The sequence below is a fragment of the Ovis canadensis genome, chromosome 1, assembly GCF_042477335.2.
Source record: "Ovis canadensis isolate MfBH-ARS-UI-01 breed Bighorn chromosome 1, ARS-UI_OviCan_v2, whole genome shotgun sequence".
Classification (NCBI taxonomy): Eukaryota; Metazoa; Chordata; class Mammalia; order Artiodactyla; family Bovidae; genus Ovis; species Ovis canadensis.
Genome location: NC_091245.1, coordinates 145,812,171 through 145,826,378, shown reverse-complemented (window position 1 = coordinate 145,826,378; position 14,208 = coordinate 145,812,171). Strand labels below are relative to the sequence as shown.

Below are 14,208 nucleotides of genomic sequence, written 5' to 3'. Positions count from 1 at the left end.
AGAATACTCTGTCCATGGGATTTTCCAAGAATCTGTTTTTAAGGGCTCATTTGAAAAGACTACATGAATCGAATGAACTTCTTTAAAAAAAATATTAATTTTTTTGTCCAAAGAATAATACAAACTTTATTGGAGAATTATAAAGTATTAATCACCAACCAAAGTTATTAAGCGGGGTTATTAACTATCTAAATTAGTTTTGGCTCCATTAGTCAAAAGCCATGAACTGGTATTCAGAATTCTAGGTATATGTCATTTCTTTAAATTAGAAGAGACATTTCCTGTATCATGAATAGGATACCCAGAATTCTAAATATAAATTCACAGCTTCTGACTATAACGGAGCCAAAACTAATCTAGAAAAACAAACACTATATTGCTTATACATGGAATCTATAAAAATGATACAGATGAACTTATTTTCAAAGAAAAACCAGAGACACAGGCCTAGAGAACAAATGATAGGCAGGGAGGAGGGAAGAATTGGGAGATTGGGACTGACATATATGCACTATTGATACTATACATAAAATGGATAACTAATGAGAAACTACTATATAGCACATGGAAGTCTATTCAGTGCTCTGCGGTGACCTACATGGGAAGGTAATCCAAAAAAGAGGGGATATATGTACACGTACCACTGATTCACTTAGCTGTGCAGCAGAAACAAAACACTGTAAAGAAATTATATGCCAATAAACATTAATTAAAAAATAAATAAGTAGAAAAGTAAGCAATTTCAGGGACATTCAGGATGCAGGAAATTAGGCCATACCTGCTGAGGTCATGTGCCATAAGCATCAGATCAGCTCTATTCCCATTTCCTTTCTTATTTATATACCTCAAAAATGTGCTCTGGCATAGTCTCAAATAGAAAATAAAGGACACCGTTTAAAAAACAAACTGCAAAGTGGCATTTATTTACATTAAAATGTAAACCACCTGTATGCACACAAAGTTAAGAGGCACAATGTTCTGCACAGTAACTATGATTTTCAGAACATGTTACACACAATAGTGTCTGCTGGTACATCAGTGGTTCCAGTGAAAACAGGAGGCACCAAAACATTCCTGACACCAAATAAATTACTCACATATTCTAATCATATGAGACAGTTAATTTTTTTTAAAGTTATGTACTTCAAAAAACACTAGCAAGATGTACAACCAAAATATAGTTTTATGCAAAATGTCTTCAGATTATTATATATAAATGATCCCTTTCAGAATGCATTTTTACCTTTATTAAATAAACTACATTGACTTCAAGACTATTTATACATAGCCTCCTAAATATGATTGCAGACAGACACTATTTTTTAAAAAGTGTAATATACTAGAGAATATGCTGAACTATTGGCTCCAAATTCCAACACTGCCATTCTATTTTTCAGACACAATCAAATTTTTTAAATTCTAATTTTAGAGTATGAGATTAGCCGTTCTGTTTTGCAAATCATTTCTTCTAAGAACTCTTAACAGACTGTCCTAACTATCTCATGTATCAGAGAAATTCGAACTTTAAAAAATCTTAAAATGCTTTAAAGCTGGTACCATATACAGAGATTTTAATAAATTGAACACTTTTCTTTTAAAAGACCTTTGCACAAAGATCTTTTTCCATTTTTAAGTCTAGTAAAAATTTTTATAAAGTTCAAAAGAACACTTGAATATATTTATAATGCAGTGAAGGCTTCCTCTTTGGCATTTCTCCATTCAGTTCAAAATAAAACATGTGAACAGACATTTTCTATTTATCTACTACAGACATTTTCTATTCACAGAAGCATCTGGTTGAAATTAACAGCAATTTCATTGCTAAGAAATATTTTCTTTATAATCTACAAAAACACTTAGATTTTACTATGAGAAGCAGAAATGTTTTGATGTTGCTGAAATGAGTTTGCTTATTTCTTTTTTTCGGTGATTGGAAATTCAACATCCTAATTCAGTAATGGATAGAGACATATTTTACATTAGCAAAAATGTTGACCAGAGTATAACTTTTGAATATTGAGAGGAAGTAGCCTCTATTAAGGAAAAAGAAAATCTTCAAATAATAGGGGCATAACAAATAAAACCACTATGTGTTCTTCCTTGGTTCCTGCAGCTTTTCTAAAAGAAAACAAACTAAAACTACCGCACTAAACCAATGTTACTATAAACTATACTGATTTGTGGACATTTTTAAACATTGCCTTCTGTGAGATTTCCACATTACTCCCAGTATTCATGAGTTTTTTGTTCTTATCACAAACTAACCTTAAGGTTAAAACAGTCCAAATCTGATTATTTTTAAATGGCGATAGGAAACAAATAACAAGGATTTTGCAAATGAGTACAATTTTCCTCATTCACAACTAAATATGGGGAAAAATGTCAGTAAAGCTGACACAAACGCAAGCTAAATTCTCCAGGGCTTCCTAACAATAAACACTGAAAAAAGAAACCAACATAAAATAAATAAATATTGTACCTAATTACTGTTGTTTATCAATGTCTTGTTGTTTAATAGCTAAGTTGTGCGTCTGACTCTTTGGGATCCCATTGACTGTAGCCCCAGGCTCCTCTCCATGGGAGTTCCCAGGCAAGAATGCTGGAGAGGGTTGCCATTTCCTTCCCCAGGGTATCTTTCCAACCCAGGGCTTGAACCTGTGTCTCTTGCATTGACAGGCAGATTCTTCACCACTGAGCCACCAAGAAAGCCCCTTATCAACATCTACAAAGGTCTTAAATAACCAAAAAAATTATAGTAATAAATACTGATATTAACACATTTTTAAAATGCAATTAATAATTCTCTTTTGTTTTCTAACCATGCAGAACCATGGAAATCAAGGCAGAGAATGATAGCAGATTAAAGAAATAAAATATAAATTGGTAATGAAATATTTGAATAAATTTGTAGCTTTTTTAGAAAGAAAACAAACTGATTCAATAAATATATTTTAAAAATCTGGAGAATGCAGGTTACATGAATAGGACACATAACAGGACACTGAATTTGTGATGGTTAACTTTGTCATATAATATGGCCGTTACTGAATATTGTATATGCAGCTTATATAAATAACACTGCTATCTCCCAGTCAATGTAAGTACACGACATCAACACTGTCCTTCAAGTATAGTTCAAATTAAGAATTACATTTGATAACCAAGTAAATAAATTGCCAGCCCCTGCTAACACAATTTAGTAAGAACTGGGAATCATATAACCGGCACTAGGCAATGTTTACAGAATCTAGTTTTAAGTGCACATGGATATCTACTTCCAGAATCCAGAAAATACAGTCACCTATGCTCCAATAAGAGAGTTTTACTTCAACCCTATCATTTTATAAGTACTTGTAGGAATGGGATCTCTCCAAAATCGAAAAGGATCGATCTGGTCACATTCAATCTTAAAGTGTTATGCAAAATTTCATATATATAAACGTTATCTTTCAGGTAAATGTGTGAGACATTCTTGAGACTTTATTTGGCTGATGGAGGTGGTCTGATAAAGAGGAAGAGATCATTAGACAAGATCTCAAATGGCCATCCCTCCGTACTTCAGTTGAAGTTGGTCTTCTGTAAATGCTTATTGGGAATTTCTAAAGCACTGACTTGGAGAGGCCAAGAGCCTCCATCAATCCCTGCCTGGATAGCCACTCCTGTCACCACGGCCAGGTCAGGGTCTACAGACGTGTTGGGGTCCTTTCCGAAGAACTCTTGGATGACTTGGCGGATTCGAGGAATACGAGTTGAGCCCCCAACCAAGACCACCTCATCAATCTCAGTCTTTTCCAGGTGGCCTTCTTTCAACACTTGCTGAATGGGTACGAGTATTTTCTGGAAAAGATCTTCATTAAGGGTGTCAAAGAGCTTTCGTGATATTTCTGTTTCAAATAAAACCTGACCCTCTCCATTTTTCTTTTCAGAAAGGTTAGCTCCAAACATGCTGTCCACATGGGGGTCATTTGCTTGGGAAAATTTGTCCTTTGGCAGTCCACTGTCACTAGTCGGAGGTCCCTTTCTGTCATTTTCCTCCACTGTTAGTAATACTGACATCTGGGCAGTCTCATGAAGTGTCAGGTTTAACTTGACCATTTCTACAGCTTGTCTTAATCGGTGGATTTCCTCTTTCCTAGAGGGCAGGAAGCCATATGTTTGATAGATCTGTTTGTATAAGTACTGAAGCAATCTTTGATTGAAGTCTTGTCCTCCAAGTTTATTGTTTCCTAAGTTAAAAATAAAAAAGTTTATATTATATTATGACTAAGGCAATGGCACCCCACTCCAGCACTCTTGCCTGGAAAATCCCATGGACGGAGGAGCCTGGTGGGCTGCAGTCCATGGGGTTGCTAAGAGTCTGACACAACTGAGTGACTTCCCTTTCACTTTTCACTTTCATGCATTGGAGAAGGAAATGGCAACCCACTCTAGTGTTCTTGCTGGAGAATCCCAGGAACGGGGGAGCCTGGTGGGCTGCCGTCTATGGGGTCGCACAGAGTCGGACACGACTGAAGCGACTTAGCAGCAGCAGCAGCATGACTATATGTATGTGTTTACATATGCATGTATCTGTGTAGTATGTATGTATAAATGATATTCTGGGAATGATAAATCCTTATTTAATGTATTTAATTCAAAAGTATACTGTTAAAATACAGTGCACATCTGGGTTCAATTGATGTAAAAGGAAGTCTCTCAGTGACATCAAATACTTTTTCAGAAAATAAGAAATTGAGAACACAGACTGGGCTTTAAGTAGCAATTTAGAAACAGAAAGTGGCATTAGTCTCAAAAGAAAGAAGTGTTTCTTATAATTAAAAAGTACTAGTAAGCATTTATCTTAAATTTCCTTTTTAAATGATTAAGAGCTAAAAAGTAGAAAAAGTAATTTAATAAGGAAAAGAGTAATGTGATATAAATTCCCATCACTGAACTTGCTTCTAAATGGAATCCAGTTAGACTACCTATAACTTAAGTTCCATAGGCTTAATTCCTTAAACTAAAACAAAAACCGTAAAAAAATTTAGAATGCAAAATACTATTACTGGATTTCCTAAACATAGCTATTTAGTGAAACAGATTATTAAATGAAGTAAACTGACCACCCTTCATTTTAAATGATTTCTTTCCTTCGGTTCCCTTCACAACAGAGGTGAAAACTACTGGCTCAGTTAGCTCAAATATTTGACTTACAGTATATCCAGTCATTTTTTGAGACTTAACTTTTTGCTGTAAATAAAATAGGTGGTGGCATTAAGATCACAAGTACAGAAGATTACCAAAATGAATGCAAAGAATACTGACACATTGAAAAATGAACACTTTACACATTAGATATGTCAACATGGCTGAATCTTGTTAACACTCCCTACATTTTTCTTACCAGACATGGCTCGAGTTAAAAACATTCCTCCTTGTTTATTCAGCAATGACACATCGAGAGTTCCTCCACCCAAATCTATCACCAAGACGTGAAAGACTTCAGCTTTGTGGAGACCATAGGCCATAGCTGCTGCTGTGGGTTCATTTATTACTCTTAAGATCTTCAGTCCTGTAAAATTGGTTGGAGGGAAGAACAATCATTAAAGGACATGATTAAGGAATTTTTTTTCACTTAATCCTACAACATATTAGTATCTTCTCCAACATGAACTCCACTGAATAATAATAAGAAAGAACAGTCACAAGCCAAATAAAACAATGAAACGGGAAGGAAAAATATTGGTTCTTCTAATTGGATATCATTAAAATTATTCTAAAAGATGACTACAGTATAAAGAAATAAAGGCCCAGATTCAGTGAAATACATCACTCTATTCTTTTTAATACTTAATTTTAAAAGATCCCTCAGCCTCTTCTAACTTTCATATTTTATGTGGGAAGGGAAACATTAACCATATACTGTAACAAATAGCTATAGAAATAAGCTTATGGTGCTCATCTTTTAAAAATGACTTTTTTCGTAAAAGAACAAATCAATAGATAGAAAAATGATAAAAAGAAAAATCTGAGAAGATATGCTTTAATAGCTACAATGTATTTTAAAAAAGAATTTATAATGCAAGATCCTTGAAAGCAACTCTGAAATATACAGCAAAATCTGATTTCAAGGTAATGCTAAACAATAGATGTGCAAACAAAAGATCAAAATTTCCTTGAACAAAATTCCTGCTTTAAACTAACTGCCACATATAATGAGTGCCCTTGAAAGTAGTATGACTTTCTGTATCAAGAGCCATAAAAACTAGTCAAACTCTGAAGAATTTATTCAAAGACCATAATACTATTCCCCTTAGCTTTCTGACTTCATCACCCACTCGCCTTTGGTCACACTGGCCAACCTTCCATCTTCTAAATTCTCATCTCATGGCTGCCTCACTGGCCATTCTCTCTCCTGCAACATATTTCCTCCATGCACCTGCTCGGCTCACTACCTGGTTTCCTTCAACTCTGCTTAAATATCACTTTCTCATTGAGGTCTATCTGACCACTCCCTTCAAAACCTGCAAGTCCCCCCTACTCTCTGATCACCTAGCAAGCCCACTCCCTTATCCTGTCTTTTCTTCTGTAACATGTTCAGTTTAGTCGCTCATTTGTGTCTGCCAACTCATGGACTGCAGCGTGCCAGGCTTCCCTGTCCATTACCAACTCCCAGAGCTTGCTCAAACTCATGTTCATCGAGTTGGTGATGACATCCAACCATCTCGTCCTGTCATCCACTTCTCCTCCCACCTTCAATCTTTCCCAGCATCAGGGTCTTTTCCAATTAGTCAGTTCTTCACATCAGGTGACCAAAGTATTGGAGCTTCAGCTTCAGGATCAGTCCTTCCAATCAATATTCAGGACTGATCTCCTTTAGGATGGATTGGTTTGATCTTCTTGCAGTCCAAGGGACTCACAAGAGTCTTCTCCAACACCACAATTCAAAAGCATCAATTCTTCAGTGCTCAGCTTTCTTTATGGTCCAACTCTCACATCCATACATGACTACTGGAAAAACCATAGCTTTGACTAGATGGACCTTTGTCAGCCATGTAATGTCTCTGCTTTTTAATATGCCGCCATAGAATGTTACTTTTTTTTTTTTGGCATAAAATTGCTTTACAATGTTGTGTTAATTTCTGCTGAACAATAAAATGAATCAGCTGTATGTATGCATATATCCCCTTCCTCTTAAACCTCTATCCCACCTTCCTCTCCCACAGCATGTTACTTTCTGATACACACTGTATCAAGGCTCTCAACCAGAGATCATTTTCTTCCTCTAAAGACATCTAGCTATGTCTGGAGACATAAAATTATCACTACTTGGTAGAGACGGTGCTATTGGCTAGCTTCTAGTGAGTACAGGTTAAGGGATGCTGCAAAATGTCCTATGATACATAGGATAGTTCCCCAACAAAGAATTATTCAGGCTAACATATCAATAATGCTAAGGGTTGTTGTTCAGTCGCCCAGTCATGTCCAGCTCTTTGCAACCCCATGGACTGCAGCACACCAGGCCTCCCTGTCCCTCATCATCTGCTGAAGTTTCCCAAGTTTATATCTATTCTATCAGTGGTTATCCAGCCATCTCATCCTCTGACACCAAACCTGGTATATTAGGTCCATGAGGAGATGGTAAGAATAAACATCAACATCTTAGCTATCAGTGAACTAAAATGGACGAGAATGGGTGAACTTAACCCAGATGATCACTGTATCTACTACTGCGGCAAGAATCCCATAGAAGAAATGGAGTAGCCCTCGTAACCAACAAGAGTCCAAAATGCAGACTTGGGTACAACCTCAAAAATGACAGAATGTTAAAGGTAAGAACACTATATTTATCTTCAATACTGATTTTCTGTTTCCTCCAACAGAATATAAGCTCCATGAGAAAAAGGGTTTACCTGTTCTGTTTACCTAGGTAATCAGTATTTGCTGAATGGTAGCAAATAAATTTTCTCCCACCTCAGATTTTTAAAAATCATTGTATTATATTCCTCTTCACATTAAAACAAGTTCAGGAGAACAAAATCCTCACTGCTAATGTGTCCATGTTTTTTCTCAGCCTTGGTCATATACCTGATAGGCTGTTGTCAGAATATACATATTTTACATTGTACCATGGAGCCTTCTTAATTGTTTATCTACCATATAGTTTGTCTAGGTGCCTAATCAAGTGGTTTGCAAAATAATGCACCTCATTACAGATTTTCAGCCTAAGAAAATTTTGAGAAAAATGCAACTCAGGCAAGTGATATTACCTGCAAGGTTAGCAGCTTGAATTGTTGAATTTCTCTGCTTTAGATCAAATTCTGCTGGTACGGAAATAACAGCATTGGCAACTGGCATTCCAAGATACTCCTCTGCCATTTCTTTTAATTTTAACAACAGTCTAGAGCCAACATATTCTGGGGAAACGGTGATGGTTTCATTACTTGTCACAGAAAATTCAACCATTCCATTTTTGTTTAAAACCTGTGAATAAGGTTTGCAAAGATGAAAACACTATATATAAGTGTGTGTGTATATACCTACATACATATTATACATACACATATACTAACACACATAAATATATATATATATATACACATATATACATTGAATGTATTCAATCAAAACTTACCCTGAAAAGGTCATAAAATTTCATTTGTTATCTAGCAAGTGCATGTACAAAGACTAGAGGCTATTAAAAGATATACTTTAAAATTATAAAATGAATCCACTCTAGTTTTTATTAACAGCAGAAAAATAAAATTTATCACGGAGTATGCATTGAAGAAAGAAATGGCAGCGTACTCCAGTATTCTTGCCTGGAGAATCCCAGGGACGTAGGAGCCTGGTGCACTGCGATCTACAGGATCGCACAGAGTCTGATACGACTGAAGCGATTCAGCAGCAGCAGCAGCAGCATAGAATTCGAACGGAGAAGATTCTCAATACATATGTTAAATGTAAGAAAAAAATGAATGATGAGATAGAGGGAATTTAGTCAGTCAGTCATGTCCGACTGTCTGCAACCCCATGGACTGTAGACTGCTAAGCTCCTCTGTCCATGGAATTTTTCAGGAAGGATACTCGAGTGGGTTGCCATTTCCTTCTCCAGGGCATCTGACCCAGGGACTGAACCTGGATCTCCTGCATTGCAGGCAGAGCTTTACTGTTTGAGCTACTAGGAAAGCCCAATAGAAGGAATAGCAGTTGCTAAATCATGTATGTGACTCAAGATCTTCTTTTTCAAAAAACTTATTTATTTCCAAACATAACAGATAATTGAAAGAATGTGCTGGCACATATTAACAAGAATAATTTTAATACTTCACTATTTTTGCTAAGAATCAAGTATCACTCACATTCTTATTTCCATGAAAACGTGTATTAGTATATTATCCTCGCTAATGTAGTTGTATATTTGTACATTTTAAAAAATTAGATTAATTCCAGTATGTTCAGAGTAACCATGAAAGAGAAACAACAAAAAAATTGGACTACTGAGAAACTTCAAAAAAAAACCACCTTAAAATAACTCTAGGATCAATAAGTAATGTACCCAAAGCTGCAATTTAGAGGAAAATGTATAGCTTTATACAATTTTATCATTACAAAATAAAAATAACAAATTAATAAAGGGTCTTAACAAAAGACCCTGATGCTGGGAAAGACTGAGGGCAGAAGAAGGGGACGACAGAGGATGACATGGCTGGATGGCATCACCGATTCAATAGACATGGGTTTATGTGGACTCTGGGAGTTGGTGATGGACAGGGAGGCCTGGCGTGCTGCGGTTGATGGGGTCACAAAGAGTCAGGCATGACTGAGTGGCTGAACTGAACTGAACTTAACAAAAAATTAAAAGAAAAGCAAAGAAATAAACCAAATACATACCTGGAGAAATTTTTTTCTCCTCTGAAAAATGAATAAAAATTTCAGAGCTCTTATATATGGGTTATTCAATAAGCAGCACTGATACAATCATCTAATTTCAAAACTATCAGAATCCTATTTCATAATTTACCAAAAAAAAAAAAACCCTACATAAATATCTAAATATTTAAGAGAAAAAGCCCAGCAAAACCCAAACCTACAAATACTTACATAAAAGCATTAGAAAAAAATACAAGTGGATAGGATAGGGAAGGCTGTTGTAAGTAGCATAAGACTCTAAAAACATTTTAAAGGAATTATTGAGATGATTTTACCACATAAAAAACCTAATACTCTTGACAGTTAAAAAACAAAATTATACATCAGTTAGTTAAAAAAAAAAGGGGGATACTTAAACGTCACAAATGTATTTTTATAGTCATTCAAAAAAGATAAACATCCCAAAAGAAAATAGGACAAAGGGTGAGAAATGGATCACTGAAGAAAAATGCAATAAACTGATTTTTTTTTTAAGTCTGACTTCACTAGAAATTACAGCAATGCAAATTACTACCAGACACCATTTTTTACTTATCTATTGGCAAAGACTGAAAAATAATAACTACTGAAGACATAGGCAGTCTGAAAAATAGATAAGAGCATGTAAACTTTTCAGTGCCCGAAGTTGGCAATACAAATCAGAAGCCTTAAAAACATACAACCAATTGGCCTATCAAATTTAGGAAATTATCAAACAAGTGTAGTACACATGCACAAACAATGATATTCACTGAAACTCCAATGATAGTGGAAAACTAGGGAAAAAATAAAACATACAGAGACTGGACAATTAAATGGTAGAACAGTTGTTCCACACAACCATGAAAGATAATGATGTAAAACTATATGTATATTTATGAGTTTCAAAGAAGTCAAAACACAGCATGCCTAGTATGATCTCTTTTTCTATGTACAAATATGTATACACACACACACAAAGAGAGTATCTATTTATCCATCCATCTATCTATAGGTACACGGGACTTCATTAGCCACCTGCTACAATGCATTTTGAGGATGGTAGAGAAGAACAATAAAAGAACAATGCATTTTTGAGGATGGCAGAGTGAGAAGATGGTAGTGTCCTAAGTCCTCAACAGTGTTGTGGAACCAACGAATTAACCAACCCAGGAGCCACTGTTGGATTGCTTGTTGAATGAGATAATATAACTTCCATACAAACTGAGTCCATTGAAACATACATTTTTGTAACTTGAAGCCAAAGAACTAATTGAAACAGTGTGCTGATCTAAAAATACATTTCACCTTAACTTACCTTAAATGGGTATCTCCCAATTTCAGCCTCCAGTTCCTCCGGGGTAAAAACTTTGCCTATGAATCTTTTAGCATCATATATTGTGTTCTGAGGATTCGAATCTGCAAGCTCTAAGCTTTCATACCCCACATAAACATCATCGTCAGTGAAGGATACCATGCTGGGTATGCTGATATGACCATTTTCGTCTGGAATGACCTTTACTTTTCCTGTGCCAGGAAAAAATACCCCAACTGAACAATAGGTAGTGCCAAGGTCAATTCCAATCACTTTAGGAGTAGGCAATGGTAAATATTGTTGTGCCAAATAGCCAGCCAACAGGAGAGTCAAAACAGCTGATCCTGAAATAAAGGCAAATTAAAAGTTATGTCTTATCAAACTAGTACAATTTGATAAATTACAACACTAAAATCACTCTTCAATACTAGACTATAAAGTCTCAAAACTTTTTTCTTTTATACTCATAACATTTCTCGAACATCATGTTTTTCACAATTCAAACTGACTATAATACCATTAAAATGAAGTAACAAAAACAAACAAAAAAACCCCCTGTATGTTAGTGTACTTAACTTATGGGCGAGTAAAGGCCTGAAAAAGAAACATTTCAGTAATACTTGTACTAATATTGACCGGAAAAGTCATTTATCTGGAGCAAAAGTCAGAATGTGACCCAGTTCAGTTCAGTTGCTCAGTCGTGTCCAACTCTTTGCGACCCCATGAACCGCAGGACGCCAGGCATCCGTGTCCATCACCAACTGCTGGAGTCTACCCAAACCCATGTCCATTGAGTTGGTGTTGACATCCAACCATCTCATCCTCTTTCATCCTCTTCTCCTCCTGCCCTCAATCTTTCTGAGCATCAGGATCTTTTCAAATGAGTCAGCTCTTCACATCAGGTGGCCAAAATATTGGAGTTTCACTTTCAACATCAGTCATTCCAGTGAACACCCAGGACCGATCTCCTTTAGATGGATTGGTTGAATCTCCTTGCAGTCCAAGGGACTCTCCTTCTCCAACACCACAGTTCAAAACCATCAATTCTTCGGCGCTCAGCTTTCTTTATAGTCCAACTCCCACATCCCTACATGACTACTGGAAAATCCATAGCCTTGAGTAGACAGACCTTTGTTGACAAAGCAATGTCTCTGCTTTTTAATATGCTGTCTAGGTTGGGCATAACTTCCCTTCCAAGGAGTAAGCATCTTTTAATTTCATGGCTGCAATCACCATCTACAGTGATTTTGGAGCCCCCCCAAAATAAAGTCTGACACTGTTTCCCCATCTATTTTCCATGAAGTGATGGGACTAGATGCCATGATCTTAGTTTTCTGAATGTTGAGCTTTAAGCCAACTTTTTCACTCTCACTTTCATCAAGAGGCTCTTTAGTTCTTCTTCACTTCTGCCATAAGGGTGGTGTTCTCTGCACATCTGAGGTTATTGATATTTCTCCTGGCAATCTTGATTCCAGCTTGTGCTTCCTCCAGCCCAGCATTTCTCATGATGTACTCTGCATAATCAGCAGGGTGACAATATACAGCCTTGACATACTCCTTTTCCTATTTGGAACCAGTCTGTTGTCCCATCCAGTTCTAACTGTTGCTTCCTGATCTGCGTACAGGTTTTTCAAGAGGAAGGTCAGCTGGTCCTGTATTCCCATCTCTTTCAGAATTTTCCACAGTTTGCTATTTAGATTTTATAGTTTTATAATTAGCTTTAGATATCAATATTAAAACAAAACCCTATTATTAAAATTTCCACACCCAAAGCCCTGATATTGTAATGCTAAAACTCTTTTATCTCTCCTCTCCTTTTTCCTTTCAAAAGGATGAAATGAATAAACTAGATCAAAATAGTTTGGGAAGTTGCTTAGATATTAAACTGTCTTCATAACAGAACACAATTAACCTTTTCTGTACTAAATATGAATGAAGGACATCTTGCAGCGGTGATATTTAGGAGAACAGAAGTGTGTAACTCGATGCTAACATAAATGAAAACTCTCTGAAGTTAGGTTTTAGTCATGTTGAATCCCCTGCACAAATGGTTCCTAGCTATCAGAAGCTGGCCAATAAATGTTAATTATAAAAAAACCAAATATGTACAAATGTTACACTGCCTGTAAACGTTAAGTGAAGGAGAAAGAAGCCACTTCGAATTTATAATTAATCTGTTACTTGGTTTCAGGAGGCTGTGTTATACATCTGTGTCCACCCAGGTTACATACAACTCAAAATGCCAATCTAAAGGAGTCTCTTTTACTAATTCTTAGCTTAGTAACAATTAATTACTCAATAAAAAATAACAAAAATCCTCATCAAAACGTAATGAAATGAAATCAACTGCCATTCCCACCTTCCACTCGCTCTTACAGACTCATTTTCAGAAACATTTTATCACATTCTGGTCCAGAGAGGGTAATTCCTACCTGGATTGGTGGAAACCACACTGGCCTACACATTTAAGAGCCCTGGATCTCTCAAAATCCAGCATCCCACGAGCCCACAGGTCGGGAGGCTGCTAGTGCTACTTCCCCTTCCTCCACAAAGGGGTCTCGGAGATGCACATTCTAGAGGCCTCTCAAAGACCCCGATTCAACCAACGATTCAAAAATCGACATTCTTTGGATAAGAACACTTCCTGGTGTCCAACATCCTTGAAATGTATGCAGAGGGTCGCCGCCGGCCCTACCCGGGCCTACAGCGGCCAGGTCATTCCTATAGGCGACCCCCAACCCGGCGTCGGGAACAGCCCCAAACCGCCTCAAAGTCACCTTTCTGACGCCTTTCCCGCCACGCTAGCGGAATCCAGCGGTTGCAACAACGACCCCGACCCATCCCTGCTTCCCTCAACCGCTCCGGTGCCCGCGACAGCGTAAAGAAGCCCCCTCGTTACTAACCTAAGATCGTCATCTCTCCGGCCATCACAGTCCCGCCGAAGAGGCTTGCGATGACTGTAACTTACGTGAGGCACCGCCCCCAAGCCGCCTGGCAGACCGCGCTCTGGGAAATGTAGTCCT

General features: G+C 36.9%; 1 protein-coding gene across 1 annotated transcript; it reads right to left on the bottom strand.

The window, feature by feature from the left end:
* Positions 1-893: 893 nt before the first annotated feature.
* On the bottom strand, positions 894-14,178 carry HSPA13 (heat shock protein family A (Hsp70) member 13). Its single transcript, XM_069578563.1, has 5 exons — positions 14,089-14,178; positions 11,189-11,529; positions 8,250-8,463; positions 5,384-5,551; positions 894-4,226 (listed from the first exon to the last, which is right to left on the bottom strand). Exons 1-5 carry the CDS (start codon positions 14,111-14,113, stop codon positions 3,559-3,561), a joined length of 1,416 nt encoding a protein of 471 aa, XP_069434664.1. The 5' UTR covers positions 14,114-14,178; the 3' UTR covers positions 894-3,558.
* Positions 14,179-14,208: the final 30 nt, after the last annotated feature.